Source organism: Odontesthes bonariensis, chromosome 21, assembly GCF_027942865.1.
Source record: "Odontesthes bonariensis isolate fOdoBon6 chromosome 21, fOdoBon6.hap1, whole genome shotgun sequence".
NCBI lineage: Eukaryota > Metazoa > Chordata > Actinopteri > Atheriniformes > Atherinopsidae > Odontesthes > Odontesthes bonariensis.
This window is the reverse complement of record NC_134526.1, coordinates 17,837,784-17,860,208: the sequence shown is the minus strand read 5'-3', so window position 1 is coordinate 17,860,208 and position 22,425 is coordinate 17,837,784. Positions and strand designations below refer to the sequence as shown.

The window sequence follows — 22,425 nt, the reverse complement described above, 5'->3', positions numbered from 1 at the left end:
AAGGCGGTTGTCAGAGTGAACTGTGTGCAGAATGGCAGAGAAATTGCTCTTTTCAGAACTGCTTGTCTGAAATGAATGCTACATCAACTGTTTTTGTGACCAACTGGGATATCTGTGGAGCAGAATAGAGAAGTGAGTAAGTGATGAGACTGAGAGATACGGCTCTCGGCTTGGGTGAGGAGGAAGTCACACCACACACACACATACACACTCACACACAGGTAGAATAAGTGAAAGCAACTGGCAGGCACAGTGTGAGGTTATCGTCCTCTGGGGGCTGACATGTCTGTAGATGGAACTGCGTTACTGTTTGAGGGCTTTCTCCAGAAAAGAAAAGATACTCTGGTAAGTTACAAACTCTTCCTTCCAGTGAGTGAAATGTAATCATAAAGCAAAGTGGTTGGTTTCTTTTTTTGTAGAAAATATTGTGGGTCACATACTGGTTCAGGCTTCAAAACACGGCCTTGTTCTTCTACACTCAGAAGAATGGCAGTGCTGTAAGTGCAGATTTATCAAATACTGCTTAATACCTTAATGTTTATGGCAACAGTTAAGGCACATTTCTACACTTTGAAAGGTGTTGATACTCCTGATGCTGTACATGGGAAATTGTTCTCTTCACAGACGCACTTGAGAGGCTACTACTACATCTGCTCAGTAAGTCGTCCACGGTTTGTTACAGCTGTTTTGATAGGAATTGATTAACAGATGTGGGAAAAGTACATGAATGCACACAAAGTATTATCTTATTTATTGCTTTACTTTTTTACTTTAAGGTTTCCAAGCAGGGAGCGAATTGTGTTGCCCTGCTGTCGTGCCCTTACTTAGTCACATTCATTTGATAGTATCGCTCCAAAGCTAGAAATATGAGTTCAAATGTTGTGTTGCACATTATTCTCCTTGTTGGAGCAGTTCTGGATAATGGTTATTGGTACATTTGGATGTTTGTGTGTAGTGTGAAGTGAGCAGTGGTGTGTTTTAGGGTAGAAAAGTGAAAAGAGGGCGAGCACTTTTATCCAAACAGCCTGCAGATAACATTTTTGTCGGAAGCAGCATTGTTTCTCACGGGTGCACTTGCACACAGTTATTTTTTGGTAAAAATGTTGGTAGGTTTTTCTGAGCATCTCGCAGGATGCCTGATGGTTCCTCTGTGTATTTAGGAGGTCTCAGTGGTCACCCGTTCATCACCAACTGAAACCCTGACTCTGATGTTGAGGTCTCGACGTGTGCTGCAGCACTCCTTCTTTTCGTACTCGAGGATAATTTTTGTACGTTTGAGGTTGTTGTGATGCTGCTCAGAGCATTTTGGACCTTTAGATGCCTCTCTAAAGAGCATCGGCCCCTAAACAAAGGCTAGATGCAGCTCAATGACCAAACACGCAACATAAAATCATCTCTTTTTTTTGTTAATTTTGATTTAGATGATGACACTTTGACATGTGGTTGTGCACTCTTTTGTTACGTTGCACTTGTTGAAATGTTTAAATGTTTAATTTTTTTTGTATTTAATATCCATTCAGTCTAAAGATTTTTTTTTTTTTCTTTTGTACCATGCTGTTGCACTTTCAGGACCACCATGCTAGTGCTATTGTGTCAGATGATAAACTAAAGAGCCTAAACCTTTTGCACACATAACACATTGGTTTCGTCCACACACTGTATAGGAATAGGAGAATTCTGAATGCATGACCTTTGAACTGATTACAGTGGGCTGAGCTGTAGCTTTCTTCACTGATCGCTTTCTGCTCTGCTGCTGCTTGATTTAACTCAGCATCTAACCTTCCACATGTTGGATCAGGTGCAGTCAGTGCGAGAGGTCCAGAAAGCCGGCGGGAGGCACTTCATGTTTGAAATCATCATGAGAAATGGAAAGAGGAAAATGTTGGTGAGTCACTACTGTGGTTTGACTGACTAAGTTCTCTAGTAGCAAGCTGAATGTGGTTGGTCTAACCATATGGTGCTAGCTATAAACAAATCCACCCAACACTGGCTTATACCTGCTGCCTGTGTGTGTGTGTGTGTGTGTGTGTGTGTGTTTGCAGGCAGCAGAGACAGCAGCCCTTAGAAAAGAGTGGGTTGTACATCTTTGGCAAGCCATGCATCTCTCTACCTCGAGGGTGTCGGTCTCCAGTGGCACAATGTAAGTCAGACTGGGCTCATGGCACATCTGAACTACTGTGTTTTGGGTAACTTTCTTGCACTTCATTGCCCCTTTCTGCTCCTCAGTCTTGAGACGTGTGAGGAGCAAGACAGATTAAAAAGCAGCACACCCATCTGCTCACGCAGTGAGGGTGCGATGAAGTGGCTCCCTGCTCAGCCTCTCTCTGCTCCTGCTCCTTCAAACCCCGTTTACTCCACGTCCAGTGGCATCTGCTTTCTGGACTGCCCTCCTGAAGAGCAGGACAGTGAGGAGGCAATTTACCAGAACTTACATCTACCCTCTAACGACCAGAATCTCGATGGTAACCATCTTCAGGTCTCAAATTGGATTGTTCTTTCAGCTACAGGATGCTAACTCTTCTCTTTTCAGATCACAGTGTCAGTGATCCTCAGTGGTCCGGTGGGACGAGTAATGCAGAAGAGAGCCAAAATGGAGACTATGATGTTTTACCTTGCAGAAAAAGTACGATGTAAAATATTCTTGAAATAGCCAACCATCTACAGCGCTGTGCAGGAGCCTTAAACGACACCTCATTTCTTTATCTATTGCCAGGAAAAGGTGAATAGTTGCAGCCATTTATTGTAACTTTAGATGTGCAGATGTAAATGCAAATGGTGTAAGTAAAGCAAAAACAGAGTTTGTAAAATCCAAACAAGCTTGAAAGTCGATATTATCACACTGCACGCCATGCTGAGATATTTAATGCCCATCACACTGTTATCTTTTACTAACTAAATAAATGGGAACAAATTATTCGTCTTTGCCACAGGCTGCTAGTAACAAAGATACCATTTAGAATTGGTCCTTTCGCTAACTTGTCTGTTATGTGTAGGCGTAACACTGGTTCATCCCCTGAGGTAAGTGTCTTTATAATGCTTCATAGGTCAGTGTTAAGTGGCTTAACAGACAAAAATAGCTATTTCCCTGAAAATGTACAGGTACAAAGACCAGACTGAGACTGAGTGAGAAAAGCAGCAAGTGTTCAAAGAAAATCTCTAAAAGACCTTCAGGAAACCTGGAGGATTATTGCTCAAAACCAATTTAAAGAAATTCCAAGATTGTCCTGCTCCTTGGAAAATAAACTATGAGGGGTGGCTCAAGACTTTTTTTGCACAGCACTGTAGAATAACACAACCTACACACGTTTGACGTGGTCCTCTCATATGTTGTTTCCTTAGACTTAGACCCTTCAACAGAGATGACGGAAGACATTTATGACATCCCTCAGTCATACCAGACTTCTACTGAACATCAGGGTGAGAGGTCTTCTGCTGTGGATTGCGTTTGATTCTTCTTAATATATCAAAATAATAAAAAATCTTTGCGTGGTGAGAATGCTTTGTCCATTTTACACCCCACAGACGGCATCTATGACGTGCCAAGTGGTCTTATGAGAAGAGCGAGTGAAACTGGAGGTAACTTCGTGTTCAATTTCAGTGTTCAACTTGTTGAAATGTTTCAGTAATTTCCTAATCTTCTCCTCATATATCCATGTTGCATACACAGAAGAATCACACCATGCCGCTTCCAACATGTCGTCATCTGTGTAAGCTGTTGCTGTTTGTGCCTGGTTTCAGATGAGCAACCAGAGGGAACCTACGAGAGGATATGATATGTAGGACGAGAACGTCATCTACACAGGGACTCATCATCCATCTAACTTGTGGATCAGTCGCCTCCGTTTTCTTCGCACAGGACACAGCACAGCCATCAAATAGCTGCATCTTTGCGTTTGTAGTGGAGAAAAAAAAAAAGCACAAACATCAACATTGTCACCTTTGTTAAAACTTTTGTGTGCTAAAAAAAAACAAAAAAAAAAACAAGCACAACCACAGCATTAGGGCCCAACTCTTTTATTTCGGTTCCTTCTATACAAGACGAGAGCACCACACAACCATTTATAAGTGCAGAGAGCACGCTGTACAGAAAAGTCTTCACACGTGCACCGCGGGTCAGTCAAGCTAAGGTTCACAACAGCAAAACAATGAATTCACACGTCACAGCTTAAAAGTATACCGCATCAACAATGATATTGCTCTATTACATACTTTGGATTGAATTTCATTGGAATGATCTGAACTCGTGTTTCACCCTGGAATGAACAACAACAACAACAAAAAAAAAAAAGCAACTACTGCTTCTGGAAAAGGAATCCTAGGCAGACTAATATTTACTCTGAGCTTATATAAACTTCTTTTATTCTATATTTTAATGTCGTATTTATTTTCGGGAACATTTGAATTTTGTAGGTGAGAAACAACACGGTGGGTAAATGTAGTGAGAGGGTCTCGTAGTGCCCCGTTCTGTTCACATAAAGCTGGAAACAATTCATGTTCAAAAAAATATTTAAAAATGAAACAATATCCACATCACTGTAGTCATTGTGGTAGGAATAAGCAGACCTTAGAACTTGATCAACACACAATATCAATGATCATCACCTAAAAATATTAGGAGTGCAGATAGAGTTGAAAATTAAGCAAAAACAAGGCCTGTGTAGCAAGCAATGCATGAAAGTGATCCGTGCATTCTTCTCAAAAAGAAAATTCACTTTAAATAACATATAGGGCAAGAAGAGAGGATTATCTGGACATAAAATAAGTTATAATAATCCTATTAAAACAAACAGTAGCTCACATTTGGATCAGTTCTTTGCTGTGAACGTTGTCAGCGATATTAGAATGAATATTTGGCTTTTAATAACTTTATACACACACGACAAGAAAAGATTTAGAAAGTATCTATGTAGTGATATTACTGAACCAACAAATGAATACGAGCTAAAAAAAAAAAAAAAAAGGTGTCATTTCTTACAGTACATTACTTATTCCAGATCTGACCAACACTCCTTGCTCTGCAGCAACAGTAGCACCAGTATATGCAACTCATGGTTCAGAATTTACATTTATGACATGTATTTGTGTTTTCATATATTTTTTTTAATCGGGCAACTTCAAGCTTCAGATAGAATGTAGTGTTGGTTTAGATTGGACTGTCTCACCAAACAGGGTATCTGTTTGTGATGGAGTCAGGCCTGAGCCTGAGCCTGGGACTGCTCCCTGATGAACTCCTCCAGGACACTGATGATGCTGCAGGCCTCGGGCAGATCGCTGTGCTCCGCCCTGGCGTTCTGCAGCAACACGTCCCCGTTACCGCAGCCCTGGAGGAACTGGCAGCAGCGAAACAGGGCGTAGTGACTCATCTCTGCCTGCCGCACAAAGCGCTTCAGGCTGTTCATATCCTGGATGGCCTGCATAGCGAGAGAGGTGGTTGAATGGAGAGGAAGTAACAAGTTAAAAGGAGGAAGGGATCAGGATAAAAGCAAGCAACTGTTATTTATTAAAAAAAAAAAAAAGAAGAGTTTCTGCAAAGGGGGAATGAGAGCGTAATAATCCAAAGTTGCTCAAACTTTGGGGCAAATGGAAACTGATGTTTTTCAATTGCTGTCATTTCTGCAAACTGAATCAAATCTAACAGTTTATGCAACATAGATGCATAACAAAAAAAAAAACAGGATCCAACAACAAACAGCTTTGGTAACAGTGCTGTAGTCTGTGTATATATTCCCCACCTTAAGTTTGAAGTTCTCCAGAATCTGTCTGAGCAGGAAGGGGTTGCATCGCTCTGCAGCGTTTAGAAATGCCTGAATCCAGCCATCGCAGAAGCGATTACTGACTGGGGGCACACAACACCTCTGTTAGTCTGTGGTGATAAACTCTACTCAAGTGCATGTAAAACATGCCTTACCAGTGTTGGTGAGTGTGGGTGGGCTGGTGGAGCAGTCTATGATCAGATCAGACGGTGTGTCCTCTGAGAGGGCTTTGCACAGAGAGGCTGTCGTGGTGTCTTGCTGGGACAGGCCCTGCAAACTGGCTGCTTTGATGAACCTGATTCAGTATACAGCAACCAGCTATTAAAAGCAGTGACCGACGAGGACACAGCCATGTTAGTTTTAATAGGAGGGCTGTCTCCTAGCTCACCTGGAAGCATCCGCCTTTGTCCTCTCGTCTGAATTGATGACCTCCACATGTGTGTGACTCAGAGCCTGCGTGAGGGAAGCTCGGTGGATTAAATGCATTGTTCACCCAGAAGTAACACTTTTCTTAATTGAGCTGAGCATCAAAAACATCTGGTACAACATCTCTCAACTAAATACATTTTGATAGCAACAAGCAGGAACTAAACAGGACTGCTACAACATAAAATCCTTATAAAATTCTAAGAATCCAGAGAAATCTCTGTACACAAAGGACAAGGATGGAGACTAATGCGACTGCGATGTACACACGACCTCAGCCAGCATTCATAATACTATGGCTGGGCATCACTGCATATCAGGGGGAACTTGCACATCTGTGAAAGCACTTTAGGCAGAGCTATAAATACAAGTTTTAAAGCAACGTATGCAACAATCCAGAGAACATGTTATTGTTTTTCCAGGGAAGGCTTTGGGGGAAAAGCTGGCCTGCCTGCTGTGCAGCACTGACACCCCCCCCCCCGAAAACATTTAGAGCATCATGAAATAAAAAAAATGTGACAAAAGAGGCCAAAACTGTTAAGCGGATAAAATCCTGTCTCAGACAAGAATGAGTGTTGTCAAAGATGCAACAGTGTTAAACCTGTCCCATCTTTTTCTGAATTGTGTTCCTGGCATCAAGTTAGAAATGAACATGTATTTTATATATAAAATTACTCGGGTTCAGTATTTGATATTTTGTCATTGAACTATTTATGCAGAGTTTAAAGTCTGTTTTCAATGTTCCGTTTAAATTTTGACACATTTACAAACACATCCCTTTTATAAAGTGTATTTTATGTATGGCTTTAAGTAATTGTATGAATTTTACACACACTGATGGGGAAAAAAAAAAAAAAAAAAACTCACTGCATGAAGCAAGAAGCTGATGTTGTTCTGGACCAGCTGCACCACTCGATAAATGTGCATCACAGACTCCTCGTACCACCGGCTCAGATAGGGACGCACCTCCGTCTCAAGGTTCTGCAGCTAGGACACAGACACAGACGTTTAAAGGTCATACAACAACAACAACAACAACAACAACAACGATATGGCATCATTAAAGTGTAATTGCATTCTCATACCTCTGGGGTTTGCAGACTGCTATGCAGGCCTTGGACATACTTATCAAGCTCTATTCTAAATGTGTCTGGGGTCAAAGAATTTAAAATATTGCTCTTTCTTGGACACAGAAAAAGCATCGTAAAATTGCAATAAAATGTTCAGTAAAAGCAAGGGTTATTTACAATATCAATGCCGGAAAATGTTGGCTGTTCTAAACAATGCGTATGGATATAAGTTCAGTCCTTTTTCAGACCCTCCCATAAAGCAGATGACATATCCATTTCCATCAGCATCTGGCTGTTCAGGAGACCTTTCCTGCTCCAGCAGACAGCAGTAGCAGCCGACCGCCTGCTCTGGAATACTGGAAAGAAAAAACATTTAGCACAATTGTGCTCACCATCTGGTAATGTTTCTTTCAGCTAAACTTATTTTAATTTCTGTGAAAGAATCCAAGCTCTGACATGAAGGGAATACAAAATAAATACCTGAGTTCCACCGTGGCGATGTTGCCCATGCCTCCAAGCAAGGCTCCTTTGCTTAGCCTTCTGGAAATGTAGGTCCGCAGCTCCGGTTCTGCCTCCATTGGCAGGCTGCTGTCAATCAGTGTCAAGCTGTAGATAAGAGTGTTGAGTTATTATGGTTACCAGCAGCCAGTGCAGGCCATGAAGAATGTGGAGGCCGCTCGAGCCATTGGAGAAGAGATGGAGAAAGCTGATGACCATTTGCCACACACCAACACGACACACGACTGAGTCACAGAGCTGCAACTGTGCCTGAGCCTCACTGACGGGACATATTGTGAAACATTTTCACACCACTGTCCCCAGACATTCAGGGATTTTATTTACGTTTCACCAATTCCACTTGCTACATGGAAGTGGAGGCACCACACCGATGTGGGGGCAGCTCAAGGCAAAGTAACTCAGCAGCACAGTAATGACCAATCAGGACAAAAATCATGAGCGTAGACAGCATTGATTCCATGTTGATTGGATTTCCAATGGCAGCCAGTGGACACACCAATGCACAACAGTAAAAGCCAAAGAGAAACGACCACTGAAAGCAAGTAGAAGGTAGGCGGCTCCTGTGTTACCTAAAGTCATCCTGACTTGTTGTAGAGTCTGCCCGTCTCTGGTTCCATGCCACATTGTCCCCAGAGGCCTCAGATCTAAGACAATCAACAGTTTACTCATCACCCGGTTAGATTTGTATGGATAAGTTCACCTGCACGAGTGTCATCGGCGGCAGGAAAACTACAGAATCATGGACTTCACAACGATTACACACCAACAGTGTGTCCCGTTTGGACGAAGGGAGAAAGAAAGTACAGTAAAAACACAATTTGAAATAGCGATTACGCGACAATAATGCTCCTCAAACATGCAACATGTCAAGACTGTTGGAGCAGATAAAAGACAGAGAGCTGCACAAGAAATGTCCAGAGCAGAGACTGGGACGAGCGATATGACCATTACCTTGTGCCTTGATAAAGATAGATGGTGTAGTAGCAGTTCAGCTGAATTTTCTGGCTGTATCCAGCAATTTCTTCGCTGTCAAAGTCATCTTTCTCTTCCACGTCAATCGACTCTTGGAATGACGAGGTCTGGGAGGTAAACATGGTCCTACACGGAGGATGCCAGCGTCAGCTAAAAATGGCTGATATGAGGACGTGCTTTATTTATCTATTTATTTATTTTAGCTTTGCTTTGCTGCTTGACAAATATCACAGAAGTTGGAATATCACCGTGGTATCAATTAAAAAGCCGCACAATCTGCAGGTTGGACAGGTATCTCCTGGCTCGTTTATGTGCCGACTGCGCATGTCTCCTTAGTCCGTTTTAGAAAAATGTCCGACGTGAAATGTAGTTTTCTTGCAGGGGTTCCTGAACCAAATGTCTGAGCGCAAAAATACTGATTCCAACCACGTTTATCAAGACGATTTTATGATTATCATTTTTTCAACTTTTACAATTTCAAAATCAATTTCAATTTCAGTTCTGTAGTCGTAAAAATTGGGAGTTTGCTCATCCATTATGCATCTGTGTGGATGAAAAAATATATTTCTGCCTGGGTAAGTTACTTGCTTTTGAAATAAAGTACAATGAAGGCATGGACAAACTATGAAACAAGGGGGCCGTGGGCACATATCACTTACTTGTGCCCCCACTCATTCAGTACAGTTCAGTTTGTTTTCTGTATTTAGTAGGCCAACAATTAACAACATAGGTCATCTTAGGGTAATTTATGAAATATATAATCGAGTTTAGTTAAAGTCCAGTAAAATGCATGCACTTGGTGACAGACGAGAGAGGAACTCCAGGGATCATTACAACATTTAATTTGATTGTTTTGTGTCACATTGTGGTAATTTCTCGTCATTTTTTAATGTCTGTATTATTATCATTATTTATGTTTCTGATTCGTCATTTTGTGTGAAATTTAGTAAAAAAAAAATAATAATTAGATTAGCTTTTGTTATTTAGACAACATATGAAGTGAATTTTTGATTGAAATCTGGTCGTTTGTGATCGTTTGTTAGTTTTTTTTCTTTCTTTTTTTCCCCACTGGCTTTTGTTTTTCTTTTCTTTTTTTGGTGGGTCTCCCTGTGAATGATAAAATCAGATAAGGACTCCATGGTCTCCTCCATCTCTTGAAGCCCTGGGCTGTGCCCTGTAGACCTGTTCATCATTCTGTCCGTGACTGAACAGTTCTTGATCAGATTGATTGAATGAACAAAAGGTGTGGAGGCGCACGGTTTCGCCACCAGAGGGCGCGCTGGGGCCGCGCTGTCTTCCTGTGGGATGTCAGAGACCTGACGCCATCTTCCTGTGAGCTGTTTTATTTTCGTGAATTAGCAGGCGGCGAACTGACAGTGCAGAAACCATGGGGAGGAAGAAGAAAAAGCAGATGAAGCCTTGGTGCTGGTATCCTTTGTGTAATGTTTGGTGTTGTATTGCTCTTATCGGGACATGTCACCGTGGTTATCTGTAAAATAACGTTTACTTAGAGCTCTTCCCAGCCAGGACTCTTATTTATGCTCCCAACATGTAACAACACGACCGATTTGTTCTTTATCTCGGCTGTTTAGATTGAGTCGAGTAAGCTCAGAGATGTTTAAAGTAGGGGGATATTCCAGATAAGCAAGGGAAATCTTTGGTGTCTGTGCAGAGAGAGTAACGTGCAACCTGTGCGGGGCACATCCAGCTATGAAATGCAATCACAGTTGTCAAGTTTTGCCAGCGAAAGTTTCCTGAGCCGTCGTCTCAGGTACTGTAACAGAGATTTTGATGATGAGAAAATTCTCATTCAGCATCAGAAGGCCAAACATTTCAAGTGTCACATCTGTCATAAGAAGCTGTACACTGGCCCCGGGCTCGCCATCCACTGTATGCAGGTGAGAACTCTCTGCAAATCACTGACATGAAATGAACAAATCAGTTCTTTGGCAATGAAAATGAGCGCATCATTTCTAGGTACACAAAGAGACCATTGACGGGGTTCCTAATGCAATACCTGGAAGAACAGATATCGAGCTGGAAATATATGGCATGGAGGGTATTCCAGAGAAAGACATGGAGGAGAGAAGGCGTGTGCTGGAGCAAAAGAACCAAGGTGTTTATCTACATCGGAATACTTTGAATGGGTGTTTTGTTCTTGTCTGTCCATGGGGCTGATTCAGCATCTCCTTGTGTTCAGAGACTCAGAAGAAAAAGCAGAACCAGGATGACTCTGACGAAGATGACGAGGACGATGAGCCCGGCCCCTCCTTCCAGCCGCCTGTTGCAGGTCAGCCTCCTACAGGCTACATGCCACAGATGACGCAGCCTGGTTTGCCTGTTGGCGTCGGCGCTCCGGGGATACCTCCAAGCGGATACTCAGGTGGGAAACGGCTTACGTATGGTTCTCTTTTCTAAATCTCATAATTGTCTAAACTATATGCACATGCACGAGCCTGTTTTCCACACCCATCTCTTAGCCACGAATGGAAGCAGACACTCCACTGACACACCAAGACATAGTTTGCACCGCAACTAAATAAGCAACTTTTTGTTGGCACAGGAGACATCATATATCAGAGGTATTTACATGGTGAGGGTAGAGCTGTCTGACAGGCTGTGTACAGGACACAAAGGTAGAATATGAGGCCAAGTACTTAACTAAGTGGGAATGGAGTTTATTTAGCGATGAATGGGCCTCATGCAAGAACATTTTCGTATTTTTATTCTAAATTTCTCTCCCTTTTTTCGTAAGAAGGTCTCGTACGAACACGCCACGTCAGATTCAACAAGCGCTCTTAACTTTGGAAAAAGTGTGTAAACGACCTGCGTAAATGGTGAATCACACACGTGCGTATCTAAGTTCATGTGCACGAGGATAGTAGATTTGCATACTCCACGCCCAAAATTATACCATATAAGGATGTGCTTCCTCTCTCCTGTGCCAGGAAGTGTTGAGTGTTGAGTCATGAGAAATTACATCAAGGCGCAAAAAGAACAACTTTAGGAGCTCTGAGACCAAAAAGGAAAATCTGTCATTTTTAGCAGTGTCAGCAGTGGAATTACGGGACCTGCTAAAGTGAAGAAATGGGAAGCAATTACGAGTGCTGTTAATATGTCACCGAAATAAAAAAATAAATGGTTTGATATGAAAATGGCTTAAAAAAAAACGTCTCGCCATGGGCAGGCGCTCGATGACTGCAACTAAAGCCGTGCAATCAGTTGTTGCCTCATCATGATGGCTCTTTGATGGGGTGGTCCATGAGGGGGGTCTTCTGGCACCACACCTTCTGGTCTGCCTGGGCTGGTTCAGGTGGAGACCCTCGTTCATGGCAATATTGCGCCATGAACGAGGAATCGAGACACACCCACCTGGCCTTCAGCTCAGTGCGCTCCCGACAGCACGGGTGCTTTGATGCGTATATGTGTCTCGTGCTCCAATTATGTTTGGCAGTCCAGCCACGGCATGAAAGTCCCTCTTAATTTGTACTTGTTGGAAAGCGGCGTATGGGAATTTGATGTACCATGGGTGATAAACTGATGAGAGTTTTGATGACCAAGGGGAGCGCACGACTCACAGAGGACTGGGACACCCCCGATCTGTCTCCAATCTCGCTCTGAAAGGTTCCGTGGCCAAAAATCCAAGGGTGGTGAGGACCTGGGCGTGTGGTGGAATTGGGTTTGATCGGCGTGTTTCTCTCTGGAGTCGTGGCTCTAGCAAGCTGCATATTTGTAGCAGCACAGTCCTTGGGAATCTTAATCGCGATGTCAGCCATTCGTCTGTCTCCACACGGTCTCTTCCAAGTGCCTGACGGGCTAAGGCAGAAGGTTGGCGGTTCAATTCCCACTCTCGCCACTCAAAAAAAATTGGTGGAACTGATAGCTGGAGGGGTGTCAGTCCACCTCCTTGTCACGGCTGAGGTGCCCTTGAGCAAGGCACCGCACTCCCATGCTCCCCGGGCGCTTCATGGCTGCCCACTGCTCCAGGTTGGCATCTGTCTCTGAGTGTGTGACCCTGTGCGCGTGTGTGTCAAACAGGTGCCAACCTGGATGGGTTAAAAGGGGAGGACAAATTTTGTGTGTATGCATGACAATAAATCTGATCTTAATCTTAAGTTTTCTTCAAAGTAATCAAATATACAATCCATTAGTCAAGCAACCGTGATTTGAATAACAGCGGACTATTTTACGAAACTCCTACGACAGGTCTGGATCACTCGTAAATTCTGTTCGTACCTGAAAGAAAACGTAAAATAGGAAAAGATTGGTGAATGCGCAAATTCTCTTAAATCACTCGTATGGATGATTTGAGAACAAATCTGTGCGTACGAACGGTTCTTGCATGAGGCCCATTGTGTAATACGAATCTCTTCTTTTCAGGAATTCCCCCGATGATACCAGGTGTTCCCCCGATGATGCCAGGACTGCCCCCTGTAATGCCAGGAATGCCTCCTGGGTAAATATTTGCCTTTTGATAATCATGACTTTGCATTAATCCCATTTTTCCCCTACACATTGTATTTGATCCTGGATTTTTTTTTGTCCTGCGTATTTTAAGGATGATACCGATGGGTGGGATGATGCCTCCGATGATGCCAGGCGTGCCACCAGGTAACACCTGCCCCCTCCAGCCTGCATCTTAAGAGCACACTTGCCCCCATGTAGCGTAACTTAAAATGACTGAATTGCTGCTTTCAGGCATTCCTCCTCCAGTGGGTCACCGTTCTGGCATCACACACATGCCTCAGCCCCCCCCCGCTGCAAGCATCCTGAGCAGACCCATAGTTCCTGCTGCCACCGCCCCGTCAGCCCAGACCGACATCGCAAAACCTCTTTTCCCCAGCGCTGGACAGGTAAAATCATGTGTTTAACACCATCTGTGTAGAATTGTTGGGACAAGTAAGACCCTATTTAGAAATTTTCCACTAAATCCTCAAAGATTACATGCTTACAGTCGACTATAGATAGAAATGTATGAGATGTAGTAATAAGTAAAACTCCTCTGACCAAACCTGAGTATACAGAGAAAGGTTGTGTGCACATTGTTTACTCCCCATTCAAGTTCAACACCAAAAACAAACAGCACTGTATGTGAGAACATAATATGTTCCTCTGATGTGGTTCAACTAAGGAACTAACGTTTCCATGACACCTGAAAAGAGGAAATTATTATGTTGTTCCAACCAAAACCGGACTTTTGAATTGTTCGTAAACATGTTGGTCTGCGTTTAAACTGAATAAAACCCGACCAGCACAGCCAGATAACGCGGTTGCCATTCGAATCCCTTCTGGATGTGTAGGCTCAATTAGATTCAAATGGGACTCGGTGCTCTGCACCTGCTCCTAAGTTCCATCTGTTTGTAAAAACACTGTAGTGTAAGTGGATATTAATACAACCTGTGAAACTGATAAAATCCTGTTTCTTAATCGTCTTAATCCTGCGAACAAACAAACCTAATGAGCCACGGTTATAGAGGAGTAGTCTCAAAAGTGTGACTGCGTGCTGTAAGATTCAAACACCTCTCAGCAGTCTCTCTTTGTTGCTTTCTCCCCCTTCAGAGTCATCAGACGGTGTCGGGCTCCCCCCACGGCCCCCTATCCACCAGCTCCGACCCCTCGAAGCCCACATTCCCAGCCTACACCCAGGCCGCCGCAGCTGTGGCCAGCGCCAATGCTGGCAGCGGCACAGTCTCCAAACCTCCCTCCACTATGACCAGTAAGCCCGCCACGCTCACCACCTCCAGTGCAACCAGTAAGTTGATCCACCCCGATGAAGATCTTTCACTGGTAAGTAGTCCGGCTGGAGCTGTGTCTTTTATAGGTTTTTTAACAGCAAGTAGGTACGCGGTTTGAGGAAAAAAAGTTTCTTGAAGCCGATTAATTGTTCAATCTTTCTGGTTGAGATACGGAGCTGCAGTGTCAAACCAATCCTCTTCTTCTTGCTCTCTGTTTGCTGTAGGAAGAGTTGCGGGCTCAGCTGACCAGGTACCACAGCGGTATTCATCGCCCCGGTCAGACTGCCGCTGCTGCCCACCCGTCAGTGGGCACCGCGGGTGGCATAATGGCCCCTCAGCAACTCAGCATGGGAAATCCCTTACCTGGTATACACCGTCTGCTTGTAGTTCAGAAAACCTTTTTTTATTTTTTTATTTTATTCCACATCAGCCACATTAATTGTGAATTTGAAGCAAACTTTTGAAATATTGCTTCATAGAAAAAAAACGAGTTTCCCTTAGCTGGTTTGGAAGAAATTGGGGAATTACTCTCTGTCAGCTTTTTTTCCAATTCTCAGCCTCTAACATAAAAAAAAAACACTACTTTAGGAATTTAGTGGCCCTGCTAACCAGTGTTGTGTATTTCAAGCTGAGTTTGAGTAAAAACAACAATAACAAAAGAAAAATCTCCCAAGATGAGAATCTCTCTGCTCATTACTTAAACTTTTCTTTACACCCACTCTCTTCAGCTGTATGGCATAACATTTTACACTTTAGTTAAAGTTTAGTTTTTGCAGGCCTGGCGCTTCTTATTTTGCCATCCAGTTGTCCAGTTTTTTTTATTTTATGCCAGTCAGACTGTGTTATCTTTGGCATTTTTCATAGATGCAGCATAAAAAGTGGAAACGAATACTATGTTTTAGCAAAAGGCAGCAAGTAACAGCCTAAGGCAACAATTTAAAAATGATACAACTCTAAAATGAGCTCTTTGCAAAGTTGCCTGTTATGTGTCGACACAACACTGGTGAATTTTCTTTGATCGGGTTTCTTTTTTCTGTGCTTTTGAAGTGGCTTCATGAACAAAAAACACATTCCCCTGAAAATGTTGAGGTTTGAGGACTGTAACTGAAAATGAGTAAAACAAATAAAATAATAAAAGCAGCTAGTCTTCAAGAAAATCTTTGAAAGACATGAAGACAGCCTGGACAACTTTAACAGATTACTTAAGACGTGCTTTAGACTTTCGCACAGTGCTATATGTCGTTGATGTAAGCCAAATGCAAATGTTTTTTAAATAAGATATACAACTCTGTGTTCTTGCAGGCCAATATGGTGGCCCACCGCGGGGGGTGCCAGGCTACATACCAGGTGGGGCGCCTCCCTTCGGACAGGCGCCTCCTGTGGTCACTCTGGGGTACCCGGGAGTCCCACCACGACCACCCATGGGTATGAGACCCCCTGTCATGTCTCCCGGAGGCCGCTACTGAAGTCTGCCTTCCTCTCTTCAATAGGTTTGGATACTCATCCATTTTCTAATGCCCTCAGCTGCTAGTAGAGAAACAGTGTTGGTATTATAGTACCACAGTATACTGACTATTCAACTACTGAGCTGTGAGGATGAGACACAAAAAAAAAAAAAAAAAAAACAGCAAACAGAGGAGCCCTAAAGGCATCACAGAGCGCATGGGAAATATTTACACTGTAACTAACATAGACTATGAACTGTTACCTGATTCTGATTCAGTCCGTCTCTGTTCTGTGGCTTTCTTTCCTTCTCATGTTTCATTCAGGTTTATAGAAGTGTTGTAGATATGGTTCGTAGTGTTGTGAAGGCGCTGGAGTTACATGGGCAGTACCCACCCTTTATCAAGGCAAGTTTTCTGTAAACGCATTTCTGTTCTGTGCTAAGTGGTGAGGCCTTCACAGCACATAGTGCTGTTGGACTGATGTCCCCAACTTTGTTTGGTGAGGGCTTCCACAGTTACTGCTTTCATTCTGTTTCATGGTAAAAATGAACCCTAAGCCGAGGAAGTAAATGAAATGGTTCATGTGTTGTTGTGAAACTTGTATTCTAATAAACTCTGGGAAAAATGTAAGACTCCTTTTTTGTGGGACGCTAGTAGGGACAAAGATATCCCAGCAGGTTGGTTTGCAGTTGTAAACTACGTGTTTTTGTGTTGTCGTTGTCTTGAACCGATAACTGAAATGTTTTGCTGATGAAAAATGCCAGTTACTGTATTCCTTTGACTATAAGCTGTAAATTAGACCTCTTTATTCATGCTCTGTACATGGCACAGGCTGACAGGCCTTTGACACACTTAAGTGCCCTGTACAGCTGCATAACATCCGGGTCAACAGTGGCTGCAGTGCTAAAACCCAGATTTCTCTTCTCCCTGTAGCAATGCCATTGGGGACTGGCTGAGGCCCTGTCTCAGTGTAGCCCTGTTCAGCCCGAGGCAAGTCTCACTGTTTTCTGTCTTCTCATTCATTACCAGGGGCCCTCACAGCTTTCCAAGCTGTTGGATATCAATGTCCCCAAACTTGCAGCAAGTTTGGTGAAGGCCCTTGTTTTTTTTTTGTTTTGCATTTAGGAACCATGTTGGCTCATTTCAATGCAAATCTTTCCTGTTGAGATGTTTTCTGTCACGTCACCCATGTTTTTACAGATGAGAGCACGAGGAGGCCGTGGTTTAATTTGATAGCTCTTTCCCGAGTGTTAAGAGCTCTTAAAGGAAACTACGATGCCGTTTGGATGTTCACCGGTTGTGCAGACTAAAGTGTGTCCCACCGCATCATCAGCAGTCTGACAGCCAGTTCATGAGTTAAATGTGTGATGGGAAATTTGAATGAACAAATGACTTTTTCTCATGTCTGTATAAAAAAAAAAAAAGAAAAGAAAATGGTTTTACCACTTAATCCTGTTTTTAATCATCAGCCATCCTCACGTTTGATCTCTCGATTATTAACTTCTCACATGGAGAAGACTCACAGCCGGTAACAGGTTAGTTAAATCTGTAAGTACTGCCACCATGATTTTAATTTCCATCTAGCTTTGTTTGTTGTTCTCGCGTGAGATCGTAATATCTGTGATGTAGAGTTATTGTGAATGCTAAATAAAAAAAAGAGCTGTGAAAAGAGCAATTGTGGAACATTGATGGTAGCCAATCACTTATTATGATCTCAAGGACTGCATCATAAGTCATAGATTATACCAGTGTTTGTATCCATTTTGTGGCAACTTGTTGAGCATGTCCAAACTTTTGGGTTGAATAATCTCCAAAAGAACCAAAGGTATGAGTGCAACACAGGCAGTCATACGAGCAGCCTGCATCGGTAAGTATGGACTTTCTTACGTATCACAAATATTTTACAGGGTGCCTTTTTTAAAGACACTTTTCACTCAGCTGTGACTCACAACTCCTCCCGTAGAATTCCATAGAATCAACCACGAGACGGTAAGAATGTGTAAAAAGTCAAAAAAGCTCAAAACTCCTGCACAACCTTTTAAATCTTTGCAAAACTATTCATCCAGTCATCCAGCCAGTGTGATGTAACTCATGGCGGTCTTCGTTGATCAGTTGCAGGCCGCTGACCAGCAGTGAGGTACGGAAACATGAAGCCTGTTTGGTTAAAAAAGATGGTAAAATAAACACTATATTAAACTGTCTGATCCCAAAATGATGTTGTGTAAAATGAGCCTTATACTTTTAGCCAGGGGTCGTACATAGCTCTTAGCTTTGCTCTCATGTCAGAGTTCTCTGACCGCTGTCTGCTGCAGGTAAGACACTCACTGCTCATAAGGGCTTCACACAATCACGAGTATTCCCTGAAGCCATTCACATGCATGAAGTGTAACTCCCCTAATGTTGTAAGCTTTCACTTCACGGAACCATTGACTTGAAGACCACGCCTGTTCTCGTTGTGTGGAGGAAACTGCCACCTGCGTACAGAGAGACATTGGACCCGAAGAGGACTCATCCTTGTTCATTCAGCCAGCACCTTGGTTCATTGAGTTTAGAGGGAAAATTATCTAAAAAGAAAAATATTTCTCGGTGTACTTTTTTTTTCTTTTAATGAAACACTTGATAAAGCTTTTACACAATGGAGAATACGATAAACCATTAAAGGAAAAGATTTCACACATTTTCTTTGACTTGTTTCTTTGACTTGTACTTATTGCATGAGTTGTTACAATATGGCAAGGCAAGGCAATTTTATTTATAGAGCACAATTCGTACACAAGGTAATTCAAAAGGCTTTACAGCTACATAAAATCACAAGAAGGCAATAAAATCATTAAAAAAACAATTAATTAATTAAAAAGTGAAGAGTGCAGATAAAATACTTTCAGGTGTCATATGCACAGCTAAACGGAACTGTTTTCAGCCTGGATTTAAACATGGTCAGAGTTGAGGCCTGTCTCACATCTTCTGGAAGGCTGTTCCAGATTTTAGGAGCATAAAACTGAAACGCAGCCTCGCCTTGTTTAGTCCTGACTCTGGGCACCAGCAGGAGACCCCTCCCTGAGGTTCTCAGAGCCCGAGTTGGTTCATATGGCTCTAACATGTCAGAGATGCACTGTGGCGCTTGACCATGAAGAGGCTTGTACACGAGCAGAGCTGTTTTAAAGTCTATTCTCTGAGCGACAGGAAGCCAGTGCAGAGACCTGAGCACTGGGCTAATATGGTCGTATTTCCTGGTTCTAGTCAGGACTTGAGTTGGTGGTTCTTTATTTTATTATGTATCCGTCAAAGCACTCAGAAGGTTGTAATCTGTGATGTGTACCAAAGGCTGAATGCGTCTCCTTTTTTTAGAATACACCAGCTGATATAAACTCTGTTTTTCAATGCACCACCCGACACACAAGATACATTATGTCCTCTTAAACTCTTAACATTTCTTGATGTAATTAAAATAGAAGATGTAATAAAAACAAAATATTGTGGAAAAGACACCAATAATTGAAAAGAAAACACAATCCGTTGATAACAATGACAGACTTTGAGCACAACACTCGTCTCAAGTTGTCTCAAAATCTTACTTTTGTCTGCTTTTCATTCACTATTTACAAATACAAGGCAGACTTTCTGTTCCAGAGAGAAATTACACTCTCTACCCATTTTATAAATGATAAAATGATAAGTAAACTGAAAAAATACATTAAAAAATATGTGAAATACTGAGAAAAAATGTTTCCAGATATTCACATTTATCATTAGAACTGTTATTTTAACTTGGCTAAAAGCTGCATCTCTACATAAACTTATCACAGTGAGACACGTTTAAAATCTGGGATAATGAAGCAAGAAAATTTTTTTTTTTTTGTAAATAAATGTGGAATAATTTGTGCAACTTCTTTTTTTTTAGCTCTGATCGTGCACTTGCAATTTCCAGTTTTCCATCATTCCATCACTTGGATGTCGGAGGCAACCACGCCATCAAATGAAAAACCCAAGTAGAATGTGACCTTTTCATTTCCGTATGGAAGGGAGGCAGAATAGCGAGGAATTACCCGTATCTTTTTGTCTCTTTGTCCACAACTCACGTACAGATTTTCATTCTCTGTCCAGCCTTCGACCCGTTTCAGCTGTTGAACAACTTCCCTGGTTTTCCACACTTCCCCTCCGAGCCACTTTAGTTTTCTTTCGCTCAGAGTGCCTTTAATCTGCTTTTCTATAGCACTTCTGTGGACAATCTTGTTTAGACCTCTTGCCTTTGCTAGAAAGAAGTGAGTAACGATTCGGCTTTTCCTCTGAGCCTTGTGCTGGATTTTTTGCTCACAGAGCCTCTGAAGGGCGTCAATGGCAGATAAAAGGATCTGAGCTTCGGCAGAACTCAGTTCCTTGCTTGATTCAGGCCAAAACAGAAGAGAGAGAAGGAAGAGGGCACTTGCTGATGACATGTTTCTTCCTTTGGTCATAAATCTCGTACTGAGGTCTTGTAGTTTTTGAAGGGAAAGTAGCTTTGAGGATCCAGGTAGAATACAGTTGAGAGCAATCTGGCAAAAGAGGAAGTTTGTGAGTTCTGTTTCATCCAGATTTTTCCATGTCAGATTTTCTGGGTACATAGCCATGATTTCCTCCAGTTTTTTTCCTGCCCTTTGGGATTTTTTATCATAGAGGAATGAGAGAATCGCTGTAACATTTCCTCCACCGAGCTTATAGGTCCTCATCTGTCTTTGGAATGGAGACAGCCTTTCAGCTGGAGAGAATGTGTCGGGGGTGCTGCTTACAGTTGCTTCATCACTCTCTTGTTCACGGCAAAAAAACCCAGCATATACAGCACTCTTCCTTGTCAACCATTCTCTTGGATTGTATACTTGTTCTGGATCTCTTGCATCGAGTTCCTCGTCCTCTTCACTTATGTCAGTTTGAAAATAGCTGAGGTCTTCAGAAATGCACTCAAGTGCTTGTCTGAGGCTCCTTTCTAACCCTTTCAGCTGCACATGAAACCTCTGCCACGGTGTTCTGACCTCTTCTGGTATGTAGTCTGTTAACAGGTACCTCATCAACTCTGAATATCCAGCCATGCTTGAGAAAACATCCACTCCTGACAGAAATTTTAGAAGCCTGCAGCCAACATCCACCTCTCCATAGTACGAACTGTTGAGGCTGACTGTTTCTTTCTTTGGTGTTTTTTCCGATGCTCGAAAGGCAGAAATTCCTTTGAGTGCAATGTCTATGATTTGAACTCCCCTTTCAGGAGATGGTTCTTTTTCTTCTAGGGTATCATACAGGTGGTAAAACCACCTCTTATAAACTTGTCCCAGTGTGTCAAGGATAAATGTATCATGTGGGGAAAGAGATTTTGCTTCCTCTGCCCACTCAAGGGCCTCCTCAAATCTCAAATTGGTGTAAAGCAGCCGAGCAAGCTGTTGGGCCACATAGGCATCTTTTCCCAGAACTATGTATGCTGCTTTCATCAGGTCAACAGCTTTCTGAACACCTCCTCTTTCAGTGATGACATGTTCAACAAGGGGGGAAAAAGCTGTGTCTGTGGGGTCTCCTCTGCTCTTTTTGTTGCGTCTAATGAAAAGAACTCTAACGACTTTTAGGAACTCGTCTCTGTCGAACCTGTGATTGATAAGTACCTCATCTTTGATGAGATCCATGGCAATTACACTCTGAGGCAAATTTGCAGAGAGCTGAGTCAGAATTTCTTCTGCCACCAGTGGATGAATGATACGAATTGATGGGATGTGTGTAGTACCATCTCTTAGATGGATGAAAATAAGCTTAGCTTCATCACTGAGATGGTTTACAAAAGCATGGTACTGGGTGCTGCCCACATAGAGGGCAACGCCAAGAGAGGCCTCACAGTGTGACACAGATATGTATGAATCCTTGACATAGGAATTCAAGAGAGCCACAAGTCTGATCAGGCGAGTGATGGGCGATGAATGATCGGTTTTATCCAGAAGATTTTTCACAAAATCCTCAATGTAGCTTGGCTGGAACTCTTGGCTCATCAGAACAAACGTGAGGATGAAGTCTGGTTCAAACTGCAGTTTGAGTTGCTCAACTTTTTTTAAGAACAAAGGCTTTTCCTCATTGGACAGTCGGTGTGTGACCGCTACTGTTTGAGATGGAGATGCTCTGCACATTCTCTCCGGATCATTTGATCTGTTGCAGATGAGCAATATGAAGCACAGCACCGAAGGACTTATCTTTTTGGTTGCAATGGCATTTCCAAGATGCCTTCTCAGATCATCAGTGTAATCTGGGTTTTGGTCCTCCAACAGTAGGAGCACAGGAAGACAGTTGTTCTTGTCGCTCTCATTGTGTTCCCTCAGTTTCACTACGTGCTCACACACAGTTGTGACCTCCTTACTCTGTTTTACAACTGCACATCGCACTTTTGTCCTCTGACTCCAGAGGATCTGTCTTGCCACTGTACTGCCACCACCGCCAGGATGATGGTATATGTTTACACTCTCTATTGGGCGTATGATCTTGCGATGAACCACATTGT

The 22,425-nt window shown here is 42.6% G+C and overlaps 4 protein-coding genes across 8 annotated transcripts in view; 2 read left to right on the top strand and 2 right to left on the bottom strand.

The window, feature by feature from the left end:
* The first annotated feature begins 33 nt into the window (after window positions 1-33).
* LOC142371418 (uncharacterized) lies at window positions 34-3,984 on the top strand. 2 transcript variants are annotated; one of them, XM_075454081.1, is made up of 10 exons: window positions 34-345; window positions 420-497; window positions 625-657; window positions 1,799-1,885; window positions 2,043-2,140; window positions 2,227-2,462; window positions 2,531-2,623; window positions 3,340-3,417; window positions 3,523-3,576; window positions 3,668-3,752. In XM_075454081.1, exons 1-10 carry the CDS (start codon window positions 283-285, stop codon window positions 3,709-3,711), a joined length of 864 nt encoding a protein of 287 aa, XP_075310196.1. In that variant the 5' UTR covers window positions 34-282; the 3' UTR covers window positions 3,712-3,752. The 2 variants fall into 2 exon arrangements, with proteins under 2 accessions (XP_075310196.1, XP_075310197.1); XM_075454082.1 differs by having other exon boundaries at window positions 36-345; window positions 3,739-3,984.
* A 14-nt stretch (window positions 3,985-3,998) lies between these two features.
* Window positions 3,999-9,068, bottom strand: c21h17orf75 (chromosome 21 C17orf75 homolog). Of its 2 annotated transcripts, XM_075454079.1 has the most exons (10): window positions 8,720-9,068; window positions 8,338-8,412; window positions 7,730-7,855; window positions 7,477-7,605; window positions 7,265-7,325; window positions 7,047-7,166; window positions 6,142-6,206; window positions 5,909-6,048; window positions 5,733-5,836; window positions 3,999-5,411 (listed from the first exon to the last, which is right to left on the bottom strand). In XM_075454079.1, the coding sequence occupies exons 1-10, from the start codon at window positions 8,860-8,862 to the stop codon at window positions 5,190-5,192; spliced, it is 1,185 nt and encodes a 394-aa protein (XP_075310194.1). In that variant the 5' UTR covers window positions 8,863-9,068; the 3' UTR covers window positions 3,999-5,189. The 2 variants fall into 2 exon arrangements, with proteins under 2 accessions (XP_075310194.1, XP_075310195.1); XM_075454080.1 differs by lacking the exon at window positions 8,338-8,412.
* A 971-nt stretch (window positions 9,069-10,039) lies between these two features.
* Window positions 10,040-18,597, top strand: LOC142370687 (BUB3-interacting and GLEBS motif-containing protein ZNF207-like). Of its 2 annotated transcripts, none has more exons than XM_075453115.1 (11): window positions 10,040-10,168; window positions 10,512-10,638; window positions 10,718-10,856; window positions 10,941-11,123; window positions 13,121-13,196; window positions 13,299-13,351; window positions 13,439-13,593; window positions 14,300-14,527; window positions 14,700-14,841; window positions 15,778-15,965; window positions 16,854-18,597. In XM_075453115.1, exons 1-10 carry the CDS (start codon window positions 10,128-10,130, stop codon window positions 15,939-15,941), a joined length of 1,308 nt encoding a protein of 435 aa, XP_075309230.1. In that variant the 5' UTR covers window positions 10,040-10,127; the 3' UTR covers window positions 15,942-15,965; window positions 16,854-18,597. The 2 variants fall into 2 exon arrangements, with proteins under 2 accessions (XP_075309230.1, XP_075309229.1); XM_075453114.1 differs by lacking the exon at window positions 16,854-18,597 and adding an exon at window positions 16,245-16,847.
* LOC142370686 (sterile alpha motif domain-containing protein 9-like) overlaps window positions 18,515-22,425 on the bottom strand; it is a 9,050-nt gene continuing 5,139 nt past the window's right edge. For both annotated transcript variants that reach the window (XM_075453112.1, XM_075453113.1), the window contains one exon: window positions 18,515-22,425. This exon is cut by the window's right edge and continues 2,049 nt beyond it. In XM_075453112.1, the coding sequence (XP_075309227.1) occupies window positions 19,856-22,425 (2,570 nt within the window). In that variant the 3' untranslated portion in view covers window positions 18,515-19,855.